Below are 22,630 nucleotides of genomic sequence, written 5' to 3' on the forward strand. Positions count from 1 at the left end.
CATCCAGAAGAGACAATTAGGTTTAGAAAGAAAGTTCCACTATATTTGAGAGTCTGTCCTGTGAAGTACATGTTTTAATTCATATTCAAACAATATTTACTCATATATGGCAAAAATATGAGAGAAAAAATGACTAATTTTCATGATAAGAATTATTTGAGAAATTACTGTTTATTCAAACATTTACAAAGTATTTCGCATGTAGGAAAAATTATTTTTGTGTGAGAGTCATCTGATATTTCTGAATTATTTATACAAACGTTCAGAAATAGTTAATGATCAAAGTAGTGCTCCTTAAAATTTGAAACTATGTTCCACAAGTAGCATAACCCTAGTAATTTACTTCCCTAGTGGCACACGTTGGAACTATCTAGCGTCTGGAGCCACTCAATGTGTGAAGCCATAACTTTACACAACCTCACGCTCTCAAAAGAAACTGCACTGCACTCTTTAATCTCCAATCACTGCTGAAAATATGTTGTGTCAATTTATTGTATTACCAAGCGAATTATTCACAACGTGCTATATTTTAATAAGTAACGAAGAATGATCCCACTGGAATAACTTGTATGATGTCGCTTTTTGTTTGATGAGTTCATTACATTTGAAGAGACCATCAACAATGCTCATGATAAGCTGAAAAAATCCCTGGACAGATTGAGGAAAGGTAGCCTGAAGCTGAATCCCAAGATGCGTGAGTTATTCTATCGACAGGTCAGTTTCCTGGAGCGTGTGTTCAATAAAGAGGTATTACCTTAAGACTAAATCTGTTCGGCTGTTTGTCAGTCAAGATCAATTATTTTGGTTCTTTCTACTGTGCTCTTATTATCACTTTTCTCTTTATTTCTTCTGGAAAAATTTAATTTTTTGTGCTAGTGATTTTGAATTGGTGTTCAACAAACTAATGGAAAAGGTCATCGCAAGTCATGTATTAGCATGTCCAACTCTTGAAGTTTCACACATAAAACAAACAAATCTCAATGGTTTTAAAAAATAAGAAGCATTTTCACAAGTGTAACATGTAAAACAATGTGCAATCGTCTATTATAACAAGACTATTTGTTTTGCAGTAAGTAAATATTGTTCAGTTTTAAAAAGTTTGACCAGGAGTCATTTCCATTAATATGTAAATGGATACATGCTTAAAGAAGCGTACAGATCGTACAGCATGGTATTCATACATTATTCCAATCATTTTGTATTACAAAATAATGTAATCAGTGTAAAAGAAGGAAATAATAAGATATTAAAGACAGACAACCTATAATACAATACTAAATGATTCTTAGGTAGAAAATAGATGATCAGAACAAAGTAAATTGTCTATAGCAAAAAATTGTTTGGTACAGTCCAATATTAAAGATGTATTGGATACAATGTGATTTATTGTGTCTACCAGAAGGCTAGTTATAACAAAATGTGAAATATACCAGTGAACAGTAGTTATGACTACAGATGGTGCTTTCAAAGTTACTACGATAAGAAACTATCTATCACCTCGACATCTTTCCATTCCTGTTAACAGGATGCTTGAGAATATTTCACTTAGTTTGTTGCTGGATATTGCAAATAAATTAATTTAGATACTTTTAAACCTCATCATGAGTGAAAACATTTTCTGAGGAAAGCAGTGTATTAAAGCACAATCAAGGAGGACGTCTGTTAGTTCAACAGGCCCTCTAGTGAAACAGAACAATTGGAACAAATACGTCTTTGTGATTACTGTTTTTTTCATAAAATGGAAGAAATTTATGTCGTTCATAACAAAGAATTTGAGACTGTAACAAGATAGATTGTTCAGATTTGTTTCAAGACATTGCGTGCCTATAAAACCTTATTTACATCAGAAACGGAACTTCATTTTTCATCTTCTTCTAGTGTAGAGAGATGTAAACATACAATTTAAGTTAATTAGTCACAGGCTGTCAAACCGCAATACATCAAGCTATTGGCGAAACACTAGTTTAACTGAAATTTGAAGAAAACTAAAATTACCATTGGTATAAACAATCAGCAGTCTTTCACAGGGTGTGTGACGAGGCTTAAGAGCACCGTGGATGTCATAAGTGACTTTGCCCAAGAAAAACTTAAATAAGCTTGTGATAAGATGCAAATATTGAAACGGTTGTACTTAATCATGGTGACAAAAAACAAAATATATCCAAAGGTAAATGCATAATAAGAAAACCCCAACGCTATAGTCAAAAGAAGCAATGACGTCGTTTATAAAATCTAGAAGAAAAGATTGTCTGACACTGATAACAGTCTTTGGAAGTACTTCTGTAATATAATAGTCAGCTTTTTTAAGTTTTTTTTTTATTCTTTTACGTAGACCTTATTAGGAGTAAATCAAACCGTTGAGCAGCCTTTGGGTATGACAAAATAAACTTAAAGCATATCATCAGTGTTGGAGCCAATAATAGATTCCCTCTACCAGTTACATTATGGGAAATGAAAACAAAAGGCAAGAGCTTATTTCATATTCATGCTATAAAAACAAAGTAAAAAGGAAAACTGTTCTACAAATTGGTTTTGTAACTGGATGATGGATGGTAACTTACTACTAACAGTAAATTAGTGATAAAGTAAAGAGTGATGTTGATCATGATTTCACTCATACTTTGTGTTGCACATTTAATTAACGATCTAATTATTATTTTGTTTATACTTGTGACTCTTAATGCTTTTACTTTCTAAGAGTTACTTCATTATTTTCTTGTTTGTTTAATACGTTCTTGGGGCATTGTAGTCCTAATAGGGAACTGTGTTGTAAAATGTGTTTTGAAGTTAAGTCTTTCTACATTGTTGACTGGCTAAAGACAAGTTTGATTTCATGAAGCTTGGAGTTTTTTTGGGTTTTTTTCAAAATGCCAGAAAATTTTAAACAATATAAAATACAAGCTAGGTTTCAGTGGATATTAATTCAGTTTTGAATCTACGATAATGTACACTGACCATGAAGTCTCGTCAAATGACTCGTCATTTTTTTTATTCATTTAGTTGTTTCATTTTAGGAATATTAAGCTTGTAAAAAGAGAAACGTTGTGACTTGTGTCAAATATGAAAAAGTAGCTACTAAGGTTTGTTTGTTTGTTTGTTTTGTTTTTCACACAAAGCTACCCGAGGGTTATCTGCGCTAGCCGACCCTAATTTAGCAGTGTAAGACTAGAGGGAAGGCAGCTAGTCATCACCACCCACCGACAACTCTTGGGTTACTCTTTTACCAACGAATAGTGTAATTGATCGTAGCATTATAACGTAGCCACGGCTGAAAGGGCGAGCATGTTTCATGTGACAGGGATTCGAATCCGCGACCCTCTGTTTACGAGTCGAACGTCTTAACCCACCTGGTCTTGCCGGTCCTACTACTAAGGAGAACTGTTCTATTAGTATCTGTTGAGAAGTTAGGAATGTTAATGAATACTTGTTAACTTGTGCCCATAGCATTAAGACAGTTTTGCACCTCACCACATTGGTATGTCCGGCTATGCTCTTCTGATGACCGTGAATCTTGACGATACCTTTGCAGCTCAGCTTCAAAACAAAATGCCTGTGATAAGCGTACCATTATTGCTTGTATGTTATTCACAGTATATCTAGTTTACTATCATGACAGTTTCAACAGATTATTACACAGAAATCTGTAGATACTGAATCCGACAACTTTACTAGTGGTGTCTTTCTGTATAATAGCCTGAGGATTTCTTTCATTTTCCAGTTGATTCAGGTACGTGATGATTTAACATGTCCTAGAAGCAACTTGTATAACTGCCTCAGGTGAGAAGCTGTTTCGGTCATATGACTGATCGTCGTGCTTTGGGATCACCACAAGATGCTACACTTTGTTCATCTACGGCTGCGGCACATTTTGTTGAAAATCTTTTTCTAAGTGGTCCGGCATGACCACGTGGGTAGTGTGTTCGACTCACAACCTGAGAGTCGGACGTTCGAGTCCCTGTCACACCAAACATGCTTGCCCTTTCAGCCGTGGAAGCGTTATAAAGTGATGATCAATTCCACAATTCGTTATTAAAAATGTAGTCCAAGAGTTGGCTATGGGCGGTGATGACTAGCTACCTTCCCTCTAGTCTTTCACTGCCAAATTAGAGACGGCTAGCGCAGATAGTCCGCGTATAGTTTGCGTAAAATACAAAACAAACAAACATTTCCCAGTCCTTCTTTCACCAATCAATTAAAAACAAACGACCAGCTTAACAAGCATTAGATCGATACGAATTCTGAAAGAAGTCCTTTATAAGTGTTATTTTATCTACAGATAACAGTTGTTAACTCTAATATCACTTGACAATAATCACAATGCTAGATAAATATGTAGGATTAAGAAATCAATTTAACACAAAGGCACGATACCCTGTAACTCGATCGTTTTCAGAAAGTGAACCTTTCTTATTCTAAAGAGAAAGAAAGGTCCAGCTTTCGAAAACAATCGAGTTATGGGGTATATTATCTTAAAATTAACTTTAACAATAACGTCTTTCACTGATTTCTCTGGGAGAGTCACGTGTATGTAGTTGAAAATAAAGTATGTTCGTGTCAGTTGATCACAACATTGAATGTAGGTATTGTATAAATGGTATTTTCAACGTGACTGAAGTTTGTCATACCACATAGCCTGCTAATGATCATACCACACGCAAAGTTACTCCTAACCAAATAAAGGAATGTCTACCATAATTATCAGCCCTACTACTCTGAAAATGTAAAGCATGTTCAGTGATAAATGACGACGTAACTTTTGTAAATTTAGTCCATAGACGGACTAGCCAGAAATCATAGACAGATTAGCCAGAAATCACAGACGGACTAGCCGGAAATCATAGACGGACTAGCCGGAAATCATAGACAGACTAGCCAGAAATCATAGACAGACTAGCCAGAAATCATAGACAGACTAGCCAGAAATCATAGACAGACTAGCCATATGCGCCCATACGACCCAGAATATTTACTTCTCTCTCTCAGGATTCCCTAATGTAACTATAATATTATTTATGTACTTAAATTTTACTGTATTCGTACTACAGTGGTACTTTAATTAATATTACTTGAGTGAACTAAAGTACCACATGTATGCGGAGTTCATATTGTAAACATAAAAATCGAAAACATTTACCTGTTCCAATTACTTTTGTATCGAATTGTAATAAAGTGGTTGTTAATAGTATACAGACACCAGTTACAGAGTGGTCTACTAGTTAACATAACCCGACTACAAATAGGAAATAAAGGTTCATACCCCGTTGAAGTAAAAATGTGTTCTACACACAGAAGTTGTGTGTTGGTCTTCAGATTTCACTACTCAGTCAGAGAAGAATAGCTCAAGCGTTCGCTGCTGAATAATGGCTAACACTCTTGTTTATGACTAAGTGTTACTTTACATGTATCCCTTCAGTATCTTTGAATGAAAGTTCTTAACACCCACACCTGCTTTAAGAAATTGATAACAGGTCAAACCATCTTCTATCTCCTTCTGAACTAAACTTTACACAAAGAGGAAAAGTCACTATTCGCTTGCCCCCCGCTAGAACAGCGGTATGTCTTCGAACTTAGAACACTAAAATCAGGGGTTCGATTCCCCTTGGTAGGCTCAGCAGATAGCACGATGTGGCTTTGCTATAAGAAAACACACACACACTATTCGCTCAGAAAAACTTCCTTTGCATTTCACTCGTAATAAATGTTTCTGTTACGAGATTTATCCAGAAAAAACTAGACTGAGAGTTGGCTGAGTTCCACTATTCAATCAGACAAGAGCAGCTCAAGGACAGGAAATGCTGGCCAGTTACTTTCCATCTAGAATATAAGTCTAAAATTAAGAACGACTGTACATATCTCAATAGGTTTAAAGTATTCTCGTTCAAAAAATTATTATAATTTTAAACCTTTTATTTTTGCATCTTATATTTTGTTATTTAAATCTGTAACTCTCATAAAACGTTTCTTCACTACAGTACATTCCTCTCAAAAATAAGATCTCCTGGCACAGCAGTATGTCTGCGGATTCCCACCCCTAGAAAGTGGGTTTCGATACCCATAGTAGACAGAGCACAGGTAACTCATTATATACCTTTGTACTTAATTTCACACAATCTCATTAAGTTGTCCTACTTAATTTGTCAAATACATTCTGAAGATTCGATCAGAACTGATTGTTTAAATCACTTATACTGTTAGGTAATGTTTACGTTTTAGTAGAACGTTTCTAAAAAAAGCTATAAAGCGAAACGTAAAGTGTCTATTTAAATCAACATAATTTTGGTGTTATGTGGTCGTTTATTATTAATATTAAAATTATTAAATACTTCTATTTTCTATTAGTAAGGTTAAGATTTATTTAGAACAATCATATAATTATAAAATTTAGAATTGTTCCTTAAATGTATAATAATTTTAAAATACTTTATTTTTCTCTGGTGAGAAGAGTTCTTTTTAAAATGAATCTAGAAATACTAATAGAATTACTTTTACACATAATTACACATGAAATATCAGCAAAAAGAAATTCCTAATTTTGTACTCATATATTAAAGAAAGGTGAGCTAGTCAGTAGCACTCACTAAGTAATTCCAAATTTACTGTTACTTTCATACCACGCCAATAGCTTCAAAGTGTGTAGCAAACCTTTTCTCAAACAGGAAACGAGCCATGAAATTTTGGCTTCATAATTCAAGCACAACTAAATAAGAAAATTTGAAACTGAATCAGTGATTTTTTATAAATGTTTTTTTTATTTCGAGCAAAGCTACACGAGGACTATCTGCGCTAGCTGTCCCTAATTATAAAGGGAAGGCAGCTTGTCAATAGTAGGATTGACTGCACGTTATAACGCCCTCACGACTGAAAGGGTGAGGTATGTTTGGTGTGAAGTGGATTCGAAACCGCGACTCTCAGATTAAGATTCGAACGCTTTAACCCACCTGGCCATGCCGAGCCTTTGTTTTATGAAAAAAACGTCATTATTAAATTATCCAAAGGTATAATTATAAATAGTCTATAATCACTCAAAACGCAAATAATGTGAATAGTTTTAATAGCGAACCTTTTTTTAAAATATTTTAGCTATGAAATTTTCGATTTCTATATAATTAGTTAAGGTTTCTAAATGTTTTACTGACAACGCTACAAGAAAATAGTGCCCATTGAACATGCATCCGCGTTACAAAATCATTGCTATAACGTACACCACTAAAGGAACGTGCACTCAGGACGAGTGTCAAATAATCAAAGTTGACCAGAGTATTAAATCTTGCAAGTGTAGGAAGTGTAGCTACGAGAAATATATTATTATTATTAAAAGTAACTTATAGTCAACATTTTTCTATGAATCAGTTAATCTCCTTTAACCTTGTGATTTATTCACAAGAACGTGAATCAGGAACAGTAAAATAAATTTAATCTTTTATTAATAAAAGCCTAAAATACTTTTTAGTAGCAAACAGTATATTTTCTTTAACTGTAGTATCACTTTTCAACCCAGTCATGTGAATTTGTTGGTAGATGCAAACGGAATGAACATAGGTGATATTTTTCTCTTCCAACTACGCTATTCCAAGGATCAGCTAATGTGTAAAATACATACAATGCCTTGAAAAATATTCACCCCTTCAATGTTTCCAGAGTTTTTGTCGTCTAGGCTTAGAATCATGAAACTTTCAAATGATTCTTTATATTTAGAGTTCAAACAATCTACTCCAAACTTAGAAAGCTAAAAATGTTGATATTGATGTAACTTTGTAGAATGGACGACAACTGCCTGTTGTGAAGACACAAGTGTAGAGGACGACGTTTCGAAAATCTTCAGGTCTTTCGTCTTCATGAATACTCTGCCTAAACAATCTATCAAAGAATACTGATATTATAAGTATGTTCGTTTTCCAAAGAAAATTAGAATAATTTCAAGTATACTCAAGTATTCTCAAGGAGCTACATCAATACCAAATCAAAATATCAATTTAAAGGGTCACAAGACTACTGTACTGGTCTGTGTGTTATCAAGGTGGTTTAACTTGACTTTAGAGAACTTGCATCTCTTCAAGCCACAACTCACACAGTGATACAACCAGTCAACCACGAAGACCAGAGAGCTTTTCAAACAAGTCAGTGATAAAGTTGTAGAAAATCACTGATCACGAGGAGGTTAGAAGAAAACTTCAGAGTCGCTGATTATCCCTTTGAATACAGTGAAGTCCATCATATGAGAAGTGAAATGTGCTTCATACCACCCAGATCAGGCATCCCTTCCAAATCAAGCAGCTGGGCAAGCAGAAAACTGGTTAGGGATCCGACTGTGAAGCGAATAGTGACTTGAAAGGTTTGCAAACAGTTCCATGTCTGAGATGATATTCAATGTTCATGCATCAAAAATATCCAGGTCCCTGCAAAAAACTGGCCTTTATGGACGAGTGGCAAGAAATTAGCCATTACTGAAAAAGAATCATTTTAAATCTAATATGGAGTTTTAACAAAGCACATAAATAATGCTGCAGACACGTGATAGAAGGTTTTATTGTCAGACATAGCTCTGACAGATCTAAATTCAAAGCGTTACGTCTGGAAAAAGCCCAACACGGCACATCGCTTAGGAAACCTTCATCAGGGAAAAACAAGACATATTCTTTAACATTTTCTTTTGAGATTATATTCATGAACCTACGAAATTGTTTACTTATTTAATTTTAATTTACAGTGCAAAAACCAAACGTCTGTAACTATTGGCCTTTCAGAATATTGGACGGTCACCTCGTGATTGACGTAGATATACTAAAGATCCTTTGATCTGATCCGTACAAACGTGACCAGAATCTTTTCAGCAGCTAGTTGGTATTGGAACGAATAAGAAGCTAAGCGGCAGGTTTGGTTTGTTTTAAATTTCGCGCAAAGCTATACGAGGGCTATCTGTGCCAGCCATCGGTAATTTAATAGCGTAAGACTAGAGAGAAGGCAGCTAATCATCATCACCCACCGCCAACTCTTGGACTATTCTATTGCCAACGAATAGTGGTAGTGATTGTCACATTATAACACCGCCATGGCTAATAGGATGAGCATATGTGGTGCTTTAGACACCTAGTCATGGAAGTAGGTGTAGAAATACACACTACTACGAAAACATACCTGTTTTATTCACTAACATATATTTGTTTCATTTTCTGTGCTGTCTAAGCACATTATATTCTTTAGGTAACATTTTCGGAAGCTAGATTTTGTGAATAATTGAAATTATGTGACGGACATCAGATTTTATGAATACTACATATATATTGCTCAGCCGAAAGTTTTCAGACAACACAATTGAAATGTGTTGCACTCAACATACTCTTTGAACTCAAACTCAAACTAACGTGGCAGGGGTTTAGTTTAGAGAGAGAGAAATCAGAAGAGTTCTCTCTCCAACTGGGGTGTTCAGGAACGTTGTGGTTCCTCTTCGTCCCCTTTCGTGAATTGTTATTAGGAATAAGTTTTTTTTTTTGGGGTTTTTTTTAAATTTATTATTATTATTATTTTAACTCTTTGGGTAGAGGATGTCTCTCTAAATGTTGTCTTGGGTGGAGGCAAAGGCAGCACCGGAAAGAAAGGCCGAGACCTGTCCCGAAAGGAAGAAGTCAAGCAAATGTGAACATGAACACAATTCATGAATAGAATTCAAATCAAATCAAATGGCGCGATTCAGGGTCTGGCAATAAAGTTGCCTGGGATCTAGAAATCCAATGCCAAATTTTTTTGCTGTGGGGGGGAAACGGGAGTGCCCCGATAAAACCCACTTTCACAGGACAGGCGCCGAAAGTGATACTCTTTGACACACACTCGCTGAATATAAACACATTCTAGTTCTCACAGATGACTCCCACATATACATGGAAAATGTTCCATTCCTGATTCCAGTAGGAAAATTACATCTGGTCAGAGTGGATGTAACAACACCAGTGTTAGCTTTTGATTACTTGAATCAACGCAGAAGGAGCTTAGATTGGCCGAATTATACCAGTTATAAGACGTGGCAACATGGACTATAACAACGTGATAAAACTCATCAGCATATAATGTACCTAACCTTCTGTTTATTAAAACTTTTGATTTTGTAATAAGGTTCCTTGTTTTTGGCATTCTTTGAATATGGTTTCGAATCCTTGGTAATGTTAGTGTGAAAACAACTTTCACCTTTTTATAACCGTAAATTTCGCCAGAATGGTTAACATCTTAAAGCTACAACGTAGCAAAGTTGAGAACGTTTCTTCAATTGTTAAGGTGACTTTAATTATCTTATTTTTTTTATTAAATGTATTTTTGTTAACGAAAACATAACGCATTTGTTAGACGAAAGAAAACAAAAATGTCGTCCGGAGCAAGGCAATTCAGAGATAATAAAATGTCTGAAAGTTAAATAGTTTATCAACTGATATCACAACCAACAAGAATTATTATAAAGTCACAACCCTAGTATACAAGAAATAAAGTTTTATGTGATAAGCAATTTGTAGTTTTCACCACAATGTGTTATTTTCGCTTTGACCACAGCAAGGATCGAACACTGGATTTTAACATTGTAATTCCATAAACTTTCCGTTAGCAGACGGACAATAAGAAACAGCACTGCCAAATTTACAGATTCGTGTGAAAAACTACGCGTTAGTTAAAAATTTGAAATTCAAAATTATATTTAAGAATAGGGGACTGGATTCAGCATTTAAAAGAAGGATTGATTTAAAACTGAGTAAGTTAAGGACAACTGAAGTTATCATTTTGAAAAAAAATCAAATAACATTAACTGTAACGTTCAGAAATATATGACTATCTGGATTTTTATTACTAAATGTTACGGCCAGGTGGCTTAAGGAGTTCGACTCGTAATCCGGGAGTCGCGGGTTCGAATCCTTGTCTTGCCATACATGCTCGCCCTTTCAGCCGTGAGGCGTTCTTATGTGATGGTCAATCCCATTATTCGTTAGTAAAAGAGTAGCCTAAGAGTTGGCGGTGGGTGGTGATGACTAACTGCCTTCCCTCTTGTCTTACACTGCTAAATTAGGAACGGCTAGCGCAGATAGCCCTCGCGTAGCTTTGTGCGAAATTCCAAAAAACAAACAAACAAAACAATACTAGATGTTCTCAAAAGCCTTCAGAAACAGTATATCCTTTCTTCCTTCATTTTTCACTTTGCTCACCACAGAGCGACTTGAAATTCTTGAAAATGTTGATATTGGTTGGTTTCAATTAAGCACAACTCTACACGATGGGTTATCTATGCTCTGCCCACCACGGGTATCGAAACTCAGTTTATAGTGTTATAAGTTCGCAGACATGCCGCTGTGCCACTAGGGGCACTTGGAAAAGAGTTGTGATAAAACCGAAAAGCAAGATAGTTTATTTAAGTCACAAACTATGATCATATAATGGCTGTAAAATAACCGTAGTAGTATGATATGAGAGCACTTAATATGGGCTTTTTTTATATTAAGTTATTTTTTAAAAAATCAATATGGTCGTCTGGTGACTTACTGGTTTGGTAATGTTCTGTATATCTGCTATCCTATGAAAATAACTTCCTGTAAGGTGTACTTTTCATATTATCAGTTCGTAAGTTAAACCAGTGGAGACTTACATCCTTACACTTGTCAAGTCTTTCTGTGTTTTCTAAATATCATCTCAAAAGCTCGAATTAAACTATTTTGATATTAAAAGGATACTTAAGACAAATACCTAATAAATACCTTAGTATTTAAAATTCTTGTTTGTTTGTTTGTTTTGAATTTCGCGCAAAACAACACGAGGGCTGTCTGATCTAGTCGTCTTTAATTTAGCAGTGTAAGACTAGAGGGAAGGCAGCTAGTCATCACCACCCACCGCCAACTCTTGGGCTACTCTTTTACCAACGAATAGTGGGATTAACCGTCATATTATAAAGCCCCCAACGACTGAAAGGGTGAGTACATTTGGTGTGAAGGGAATTCCAACACGCGACCATCGAATAACAAACGAGTAGAGTGCCTTATTCGCCTGGCCATGCTGTGCCAAAATTCTTATCAAAGGTCTATTTTATAAGTGCAGCTCAGTCTGAAGCTGAGTATTTAATAATATTTATATTTCCAAATATTACCATTTTTTTAAAATTATATGGACTGGTATGGATAGGTATTAAAGTTGCTCTACTCGCAATGTGCGGATCATGGATTCGAATTCTGTCTCACCAAATATGCTTGCTCTTTCAGCAGTGGGGGCGTTATAATATGACAGTCAAACCAATTATTCATTGGTAAAAAAGTAGTCCAATAGTCATCTGTGAGAGGTGATCGTTAGCGGCCTTCCCTCTACTTTTACACTGCTAAATTAGGGACAGCTAGCGCAGATAGCTCTTTGGTAGCTTTGAGCGAAATTCCAAACAAACCAAACCTTACTGTCAGCTTTATAGTTCTTGAAACTGTTTTAAAATTAAAGCAATCGCGAAATTTCACAAGAAATATCAGTCTCAGTTTCCACACGAATTCTTTTTTCACGAGATTATTAAAGAAAAAAAACATTTATTTTTGAATACTTGTGTGAATTTCTATTACATCCATTTAGGTTTTCTCGAAATATGTACGTTTAATTTTGTTGGCAAATAATCCACATATAAAAAAGCATTAATTCCAAGAATTATTTTTAATTCGAGGTGATATATTAATATTCACGTCCAGTATAGAAATTTCAAGTTAAACAAAAATTAACTGAGAAATTTAATTTTCTAAAAGGCTTAGTCACTTTGATTTAACTCCCTCTTTTCACTACATAAACAAAAGATGCATTTTCCCACCCAAAACATGTTTAAAAAAAAAACCTTAGTATCTTTAATGTGTATACAATTTCATTATTAGTTAGATGAATGTTATTCCTCGAGCTTACGGGAAAAAAAAAAAAAACATGTATGAACATTTTGTAATCTTTGACGTCTGCACATGCTTACTCAAACATTAATGTTGAATGTTTTCAAATAAAGAAATGCATTCGTTTTATTATGCTTTATTATACGTTCATGGTACACAAACGGAAGTATATAATAAAACCTCGGTAAAATAATACAAATGAAACGACAAAATAAGTCAGTTATTTTATGACCAGTACCTTCGGTACATCTTGAATAAATAAAATGAGACTGTAATTTGTACGTTATAGTCAAACCAAACGATTAATACTGCATATATCACCTCAGCTTACGTAACTAAGTGATGATATGCGTTCTGATTGAATACTTCACTCAAACTATCTAATATTGTTTATACACACATATATATATATATATACTGTAGAATATTCATCAAGTAAGACTGAAATAAAACTTCAACTAGAATAAACAATAAATCACCTACTATTACTTCTATATCACACTGGTGGAAAAAAAGGTTCACAACCAACAAACTATAATTATTGTTAAAATTATTTGAGTGTAAACCTTTTTGCAAAGAAAGTAAAATGTTTTGTCTAGCTTTTAAACGTCGAAACTAATACTTATAAATGTGTTTGAAACAAAAGAAACTCACAATGGCATTTAATAAAGTAAAGGGTTACATTAGTTTCAAATAAAAGTTAGTTGTTAATAAAAATATTTAACATGTAATATAATAAAGTTTAAACACAGAATGTTTGATAAAGTTGTCACTCAACTACTTTGAAACATTGTGGTTTCACTATTTCGCCATTAAAAATAAATGCCTGTTTTCATATTCATTTTTACTGCTCATTTAGGGTTTTTGCCTTTTTTTCATATTCTTTTTTACTGTTCATTCAGGGTTGTATTAAAACAATATCTGTTAGCATTCTAAAAATAATACCCTGGTTCATATTTAAATTTCACTGCTTGATTTTGTACATTCACAGTTGAGGCTTTCATAATAAACGACATTGTTTTTTTTTAATTGTCTTTTATAAAGCAAAATTTCAAACCAGAGTAAACTTTCACTAACAATTTTTCAGAATAGCAAAGAGTTAGATTTTTATCAGAAAGAATTTTTATAGCAAGGAAAAATAACAAGTTTTGAAATCCCTATAAGAATCTCAGCACAACCCCGGCTGTCAGTATTTCTCGGAAATCTTGTACGACACAATCTTAATAATACGGTTAGCAATGGTTCTTATATATGGAAGTTGTTACTAAGTTTTGTTATTGTTACCGTGACCTGTATAATATTAAAATGATAATTATTTGAAATCCTGATTCCGAAGAAATTCATATAATACATATGAATTACAATAATTATATATATAACAAATACATGTATAAGTTTACATTTCACATTAACTAACAACTTGTGACCTACAATAAATTTATATCAACCATCATCTCTTAAAGAGCACATTTGTGCAAGTAAGAAATTTCAATTTTGGTTCAGCAAACAGGCCGTGTGCAAAACACTACAGTAAATGCCAAAATTTGTCTCGGGGAAAGTTTGGAAATTATCATTACCAAACGTTTAATATCTTACCCATCTCAGCTCTCGTACAAAAATAACCATCTCAAGGCAAATTTTTTCACACTTCACAATGACTAAAACTGAAATTATCACGATTCTAACTATAATTATACGTTACTCACAAACTACTGTATTATAATTATTACTTATTAGATGATTCAACATATATGGAAAACCTGGGAGCTTAATTATGATTGTATTATTGGCATCTGTGAAATACACTTGTAGTATACTTATAATTCCATTTACTAGTATTTAATCTAACGTGCAGACCACGAGCTAACTCTTTTTACCATAAGGTTGGGAACAGGACTAAATCTAAGATGGATGAAATCTGTCACGTGCTTTCTAATGGACGTTCTCTTCACTGTTCCAGCGAAACGTTCCTCAACAGTTACACATCGCTTCGCTCTTTCTTGTCTGTAAATACATAACAAGTAAAACTTAAAATCATGCTACTTACGTTTCACTTATCCATATAACATAATTTTATGCTAAATGGTTTCTTTTCCTTTCTCTAAAACTAAAAGTTCTGTACTTAACTACAGTTGAGAAAGTAGAAATTATTTTTATATTACTTGCCCTCTATCGTCTGCCAAGTTGCCGGCCCGGCATGGACATGTGGTTAAGGCATTTGACTCGTAATTTGAGAGTCCCGTGTTCGCATCCCCGTCGCGCCAAACATGCTCGCCCTCCCAGCCGTGGGGGCGTTATAATGTGACGGTCAATCCCACTATTCGTTGGTAAAGAAGTAGCCCAAGATTTGGCGGTGGGTTGTGGTGACTAGCTGCCTTCCCTCTAGTCTTACACTGCTAAATTAGGGACGGCTAGCACAGATAGCCCTCGAGTAGCTTTGTGCGAAATTAAAAAAACAAACAAAACAAACAAGCCAAGTTGCCTCTTCGAAAAAGCAGAACTACGTAGAATTGTTTATATAGATGCAAAAATTTGATGGTTCTAACGAAAATATTACCGTCAACACTAACGAAAAAGAACAAACTTATATTTCTAGTCACCAAAATTGTGACTAAAAATTCAAACTTTACTACATGTACTTATACTGGATTACTTCGTCACGTACTGTGATATAAAAAAGCAATAATATATTATGCACCACAAAATTACTTCTAAGTGTAGCTTGAATAGCCTTAAAAGACAGAAATCTAATATATTAGCAGTCAAAACATATTCAATAAACTTTCGTCGGTATTCTACAAGATGGCGGTAGAAATAAAAACTGCTGAAAACAAAAATTACGAATCACAATCGGTATTTGTTTACCTTGATTATGGCTTTACATAATAATGAAATATGTGAATGTATTTCTTTGAACGTTGAACTGAGTAAATGATGTTGAATGCAAAAATGTTATAAATCCCTCAAAAATGTTTCACAAAACTGACTAATGAGATTCATTTTACCTCTTTATGACATGTTACTGCAACTATACTGTGTGTACTATTAAAACAGCTTATTTTTATACCATATAGTCTTATCAGGTATACCTATGGTATTCTCAGGTTAATTTATTACTTCATAGACTATTTGGCAAGTCTACCTGAAAACAGGAGTATCAACAGCATGAATCGTGAAACAGCTTTAAACTGAGTTCAACCGAAGAAGTGAATAAACTGGGCACAATATGTTAAACGAAATAAAAGCAATATCTACAAATTAATGTGAAATTTTGAATTTAACCACAGTGATTATTGTTACCCATGTAACTTGTCATCATTATTCAGCATAGGTGAGGCTATAATCTCTAAGTATCATATGCTTTATCAGTGAAAAACACTGCTCTTCATGACTATCTTGTACAACATTAAACATTTAAGCAACGTATCCTGTAGATAGAATGGATACTATCTCTAGCAAACAATAAAGGCAACTAGGAAAAAAATCAGCTTTATGGTTTATCTGGAGCATGACAAAAGAATGCATTAATATAAGTAAAAAAAAAATATATGGTATGCTTGCATACCACATTTTCCCCTCTCCCTCAGTCTGAGAGATCCCCTCAAGCTTACAATAAACTTTTGTAATACTGTTAAAGAGCAAATTAATTTTATCTAATACATGTAAATGTTTACATGCAACATGTACGACACAAGCTTTAAACACTAGTATAAGGAAGAATGATAACTAACTTACTTGCTGTGAAACACTAGTATAAGAAAGAATGATAACTAACTTACTTGCTGTGAAACACTAGTATAAGGAAGAATGATAATTAACTTACTTGCTGTGAAACACTAATATAAGGGTTATTTTATTTTCAAACATTACATTCATAATCGATTCCCTTAGAGATTTTCATGAATTAAAATAGTGTATAACAATAGTGTTCCAACCACACAGTATATGTCATATTTATTACCAACGACAATCCTTGGTTCTACAGTTTGGCTGGGACACAACAAACAAAACTATTGTTGCGACATATTATACAAAATCCATTATTATGGTGTGCACACTTTTTACAAGCTGGCGGAGGATAGTACACACATTGTTGCAGTACATGGTTCCTAGACTAAATCGAGACAACATGAGATAAATCTGTTATGGAACATCACTTCAAGTATTGCAAAGACAAACCTGACAGATAATTCCTACATTACAACCATCTTGAGCATATTAATACGAAGATCAAAGTTTGTAATGACATTTCATCACAGCTGAAGAGTTAGCTGTCTAAGGATGTCAAATCTATCAACATTTGTCAGAGTGAAATTGGCACCTACTGTTTGGAATGATGGGCTTACTTTCGTGGTCTGATATGTTAACAGATCTACTAGCATTCTGGTGGCTACTGTGGCAGTCCTATCAACTGCTAAACGCTCAGTTGGAACCAAAAAAGTTTGGTGTCTTTGCTTCACAGCGAAGTATAGGAAGCCCATTGGTTAATGCTGCAAGAAATTACAAGATGGAGACATTACCAGCATGGTCTGCAGCAAATAAAGGATGGGCAGGCCTAGATACTCCTGCCTGTTCACTGGAAAGTACTGTTATGAGTGAGTGGATGGTTAAAACTAGGCTGATTTGAGTTGTGGAACCTGAGTAAGATTATAGTCACAGTATATTTCTCTGCAAGCTTTTTTTAATAATCGGTTTGGCATTACCATTTCATACCCGGTTGCAACACAAACTGCTTTGGATAGGGAGAGGGCATTTCTCACTTTCCTGTGGTGCGAAATGGCCTCGTCAGAAAGTCACCTGGCAAAGCTATCCACAAGTATTTCCTTGTTATTTGATACAACCATCACAGAGCAACCTCTGTGATGTAGATTGTACAGATCATCCGTTCACGTAACCAGACTCTAGGTGCCAATTCCCTTCATAGATTTAAATATTGTCCAATGAGTCGCTTTATTCTCCACTGGATTGAATTGGTAGTGCGATTTGACTATTACTATGTACCAGTATTCTTCCAAGTGCTTGACAGATTCCAGCCACTCCAAACAGTTGCTTCAGAAAATAATTCATGCCGTTCTTTGCTTCACGTTTGAACACTGCACGTAAAATCTCCATTACCGGTTCTTGGACAATGCTTCGTTGAGATGCCACTGTTGTTGTGAGTACAAAGAAGTAGATGTTTACAGTGACTCAGACATTTAGATAAGTAGTCAGTCCCTGGTTGAAAGAATGGCAAAGTGATGAGTTGCTCTCAGCAGCTCATCCTATAGTTATGCATGAACTCGTGGTTGTTCTGGCAGGGTATTTCCTGAATGTCCCATTGTTCATAGTACTTTCCTATTGGTGCACATAATCTCAACTATTCATGAAACAGCAGTAAAAAGGCAGACGTCATCAACTGCTATACATATAGTCCCTCTCAGTTGGTCTTGTATGTTATTGACTACAGATGGGATTCTGTTACACTGTCTAATGTTGGTCTGGAAGTCCTGTAGAAAACTCATCACATTGTCTCAGACTCTTTAATATTCCACCTTGGTGACCCTGAGTATCTATGCTTATTCTGCCTGAAGTTTATATTCAAATTTAATATGCATCCTGTCATTCTGGGTGCATAAGAAAGACGTTACGTGATCTTCCTAATTCTGTGTTGCAGAGAGATTAACATCCGGGACTTTTGCTGTATCGGCAAGTGGTCCTATGTCCATGAGAAAATGTCTTCAAGACTCGACATCTCTCACATACAGCCATGTCTTTCTAGTGACAAATTCTTCTTCTCTATCTAAGGAAAATATTATTTTTATGTCATTCAATGTTTATAGCAATCATTTAACCTCATTTAACTGAATTATTCAAGTGAGGATAAATATTCACAATAGCAAAAACCGAAATTTCTCCATTAGAATCATGTGGTCAAGATATAAAAATATCTCATTTACACGTACTCTGCAGACTAACTGATTTCCTCACAGAGCGTTTGGTAGACCCACTTTATAATAGGAGGATCAGCAACATAAATAGCGAAATAAGCCTAAACTTAAGTCAATTAACCGAGCTCAAGCGAGGAAATTAACAAATTGAACCCAATGTGTTACACGAAATGAAAACAATCTTGATTTAGTCTGATGAGCAAATATAGTGTGCTTACTTGCCTGCTACAAAACTTGATCGACACATTTTCTTTCATCATGACTCTTTCTCATTAGCTGACTCACTTAAGATCCTGTGTCATGAATATTTAGGTCTAATGGTTTTTACTTAATGAGAAACGTCAAATTAACCTGTGGAAACTAGTACTCTCCATATGATAATTATTCTAAATCAGCCTAGCGGAAGCTGTAACTTCTAAACATCATCTAATCTACCAGTGAAGGACGGTGTTGTCGTTGACTTTCTTCCACAACATACAACATTGCAGTAATAACAACCACTCACAGAATAGATATTATCTCTAAAGAACAACAAAGGACGAAAAGCAGCCAGAACAAAGTCAATTTAACAATCTTTTATACAACCGTATGGACTCTGATTCCAAACGAAACGTTTTGAAATTTTTTACATTAATATAAAAAGGTAGAAAATACGTGGTATGTTCACATACCACATATGTATGTTATTTGAATGAAAGAGTTTCAACAGTGGCAATTACTAAATATACAAGCTTTATATAGCTTATGCATGTTAATGTAACACACAGATATAATTCTTGTGTGAGCAGTTATGTATTATACTGTGATATTGATAACATCGTAGTATTATACGACACTCTCCTAACAATGTAATGTTGTGATTTATGAAAAGCGCCATCTATTAACTGACATGTAATATAAAACTTTAATAAATAACAAAATATATTAAAACTATCAAGGTTTTCCATAGATGATGATAAATGGCATAGTTCGTTTTCCATCTCATAATAAAATAATAAATAAAACAATTATTCGTAATGATTGCGTTATAAATATATTATAGCTAAAACTTGTACCATTTAATGAACTAATTACAAAAACTGTTTATTTTTATAAAACGTAGAATTAAAAGACAACGTAGGAGAAAGTAGCTTATTGTTCCATAACAGAACGTGTATATTTTTCCATAAGGATGAAAACAAAATTTATGTAACATTTATCCATAAGAAAAATGGAGACTTGTTGTAAGAAGCAAGTTTATTCTATGTGGGTCACCCTGCAGATAGGAAACTTAGGCGAGGTTTAGAAAAAAAAAATCCAAATAAAATTTAAATCAAGGCATTTATTTGCTATCCTCACACTTCTATTTTCGGCATTATACAACTGAGTTACGCATTATGCAGTATTTCGAGTTTTTATTTCTGCAGCAAGATATTTATACAATTCTAGCATCTAGGAAGAATCGACGACAAGTTTGTAACAGATAATATACACGTCATTAAGAACGCTGTTAGAACCACAGAGGAACTTTTAAGAAAACCATTTTAAATATATTCAATCAAAATAAAGACGTGTGTGTTTGAATTACTAACAGAATCACATACGTATTTATGTAAACAAATAACTAGAGTGCACAAGTAATCCATTATTTATATAATTTAGATTGTTTTTAATCACACATATGGAAAGATAATGTAACAGTTTTCTTAATTTTCATCTTATTTTCTATAACTGCTCACTAAGTTTCATCTTATTTTCTATAACTGCTCACTATGTTTCATCTTATTTTCTATAACTGCTCACTAAGTTTCATCTTATTTTCTATAACTGCTCACTAAGTTTCATCTTATTTTACGTATAACTGCTCACTAAGTTTCATCTTATTTTCTATACGTATAACTGCTCACTAAGTTTCATCTTATTTTCTATACGTATAACTGCTCACTAAGTTTCATCTTATTTTCTATACGTATAACTGCTCACTAAGTTTCATCTTATTTTCTATACGTATAACTGCTCACTAAGTTTCATCTTATTTTCTATACGTATAACTGCTCACTAAGTTTCATCTTATTTTCTATACGTATAACTGCTCACTAAGTTTCATCTTATTTTCTATACGTATAACTGCTCACTAAGTTTCATAAGTTTCATTTTCTATACGTATAACTGCTCACTAAGTTTCATCTTATTTTCTATACGTATAACTGCTCACTAAGTTTCATCATAGTTTCTATACGTATAACTGCTCACTAAGTTTCATCATAGTTTCTATACGTATAACTGCTCACTAAGTTTCATCTTATTTTCTATACGTATAACTGCTCACTAAGTTTCATCATATTTTCTATACGTATAACTGCTCACTAAGTTTCATCTTATTTTCTATACGTATAACTGCTCACTAAGTTTCATCTTATTTTCTATACGTATAACTGCTCACTAAGTTTCATCATAGTTTCTATACGTATAACTGCTCACTAAGTTTCATCTTATTTTCTATACGTATAACTGCTCACTAAGTTTCATCTTATTTTCTATATGTATAACTGCTCACTAAGTTTCATCTTATTTTCTATACGTATAACTGCTCACTAAGTTTCATCTTATTTTCTATACGTATAACTGCTCACTAAGTTTCATCTTATTTTCTATACGTATAACTGCTCACTAAGTTTCATCTTAGTTTCTATACGTATAACTGCTCACTAAGTTTCATCTTATTTTCTATACGTATAACTGCTCACTAAGTTTCATCTTATTTTCTATAACTGCTCACTAAGTTTCATCTTATTTTCTATACGTATAACTGCTCACTAAGTTTCATCTTATTTTCTATACGTATAACTGCTCACTAAGTTTCATCATAGTTTCTATACGTATAACTGCTCACTAAGTTTCATCTTATTTTCTATACGTATAACTGCTCACTAAGTTTCATCTTATTTTCTATACGTATAACTGCTCACTAAGTTTCATCTTATTTTCTATACGTATAACTGCTCACTAAGTTTCATCTTATTTTCTATACGTATAACTGCTCACTAAGTTTCATCTTATTTTCTATATATTTCTAAGTTTCATATTTTCGTATAACTGCTCACTAAGTTTCATCTTATTTTCTATACGTATAACTGCTCACTAAGTTTCATCTTATTTTCTATACGTATAACTGCTCACTAAGTTTCATCTTATTTTCTATACGTATAACTGCTCACTAAGTTTCATCATATTTTCTATACGTATAACTGCTCACTAAGTTTCATCTTATTTTCTATACGTATAACTGCTCACTAAGTTTCATCTTATTTTCTATACGTATAACTGCTCACTAAGTTTCATCTTATTTTCTATACGTATAACTGCTCACTAAGTTTCATCTTATTTTCTATACGTATAACTGCTCACTAAGTTTCATCTTATTTTTTCTATCACGTTTCATCTTATTTTCTATACGTATAACTGCTCACTAAGTTTCATCTTATTTTCTATACGTATAACTGCTCACTAAGTTTCATCTTATTTTCTATACGTATAACTGCTCACTAAGTTTCATCTTATTTTCTATACGTATAACTGCTCACTAAGTTTCATCTTATTTTCTTCGTATAACTGCTCACTAAGTATAACTGCTCACTAAGTTTCATCTTATTTTCTATACGTATAACTGCTCACTAAGTGTCATCTTATTTTCTATACGTATAACTGCTCACTAAGTTTCATCTTATTTTCTATACGTATAACTGCTCACTAAGTTTCATCTTATTTTCTATACGTATAACTGCTCACTAAGTTTCATCTTATTTTCTATACGTATAACTGCTCACTAAGTTTCATCTTATTTTCTAT

General features: G+C 33.8%; 1 protein-coding gene across 1 annotated transcript in view; it reads right to left on the reverse strand.

Annotated features, from left to right (window-relative positions):
• Positions 1-12,995: 12,995 nt before the first annotated feature.
• Positions 12,996-22,630, reverse strand: part of LOC143239752 (aquaporin-7-like) — a 35,368-nt gene continuing 25,733 nt past the window's right edge. Inside the window, exon 7 of the mRNA XM_076481210.1 lies at positions 12,996-14,879. Coding sequence (XP_076337325.1) covers positions 14,854-14,879 — 26 coding nt within the window. The 3' untranslated portion in view covers positions 12,996-14,853. The remainder of the gene's footprint in view (positions 14,880-22,630) is intronic.

Source organism: Tachypleus tridentatus, chromosome 2 (assembly GCF_004210375.1).
Source record: "Tachypleus tridentatus isolate NWPU-2018 chromosome 2, ASM421037v1, whole genome shotgun sequence".
NCBI classification, from domain to species: Eukaryota; Metazoa; Arthropoda; class Merostomata; order Xiphosura; family Limulidae; genus Tachypleus; species Tachypleus tridentatus.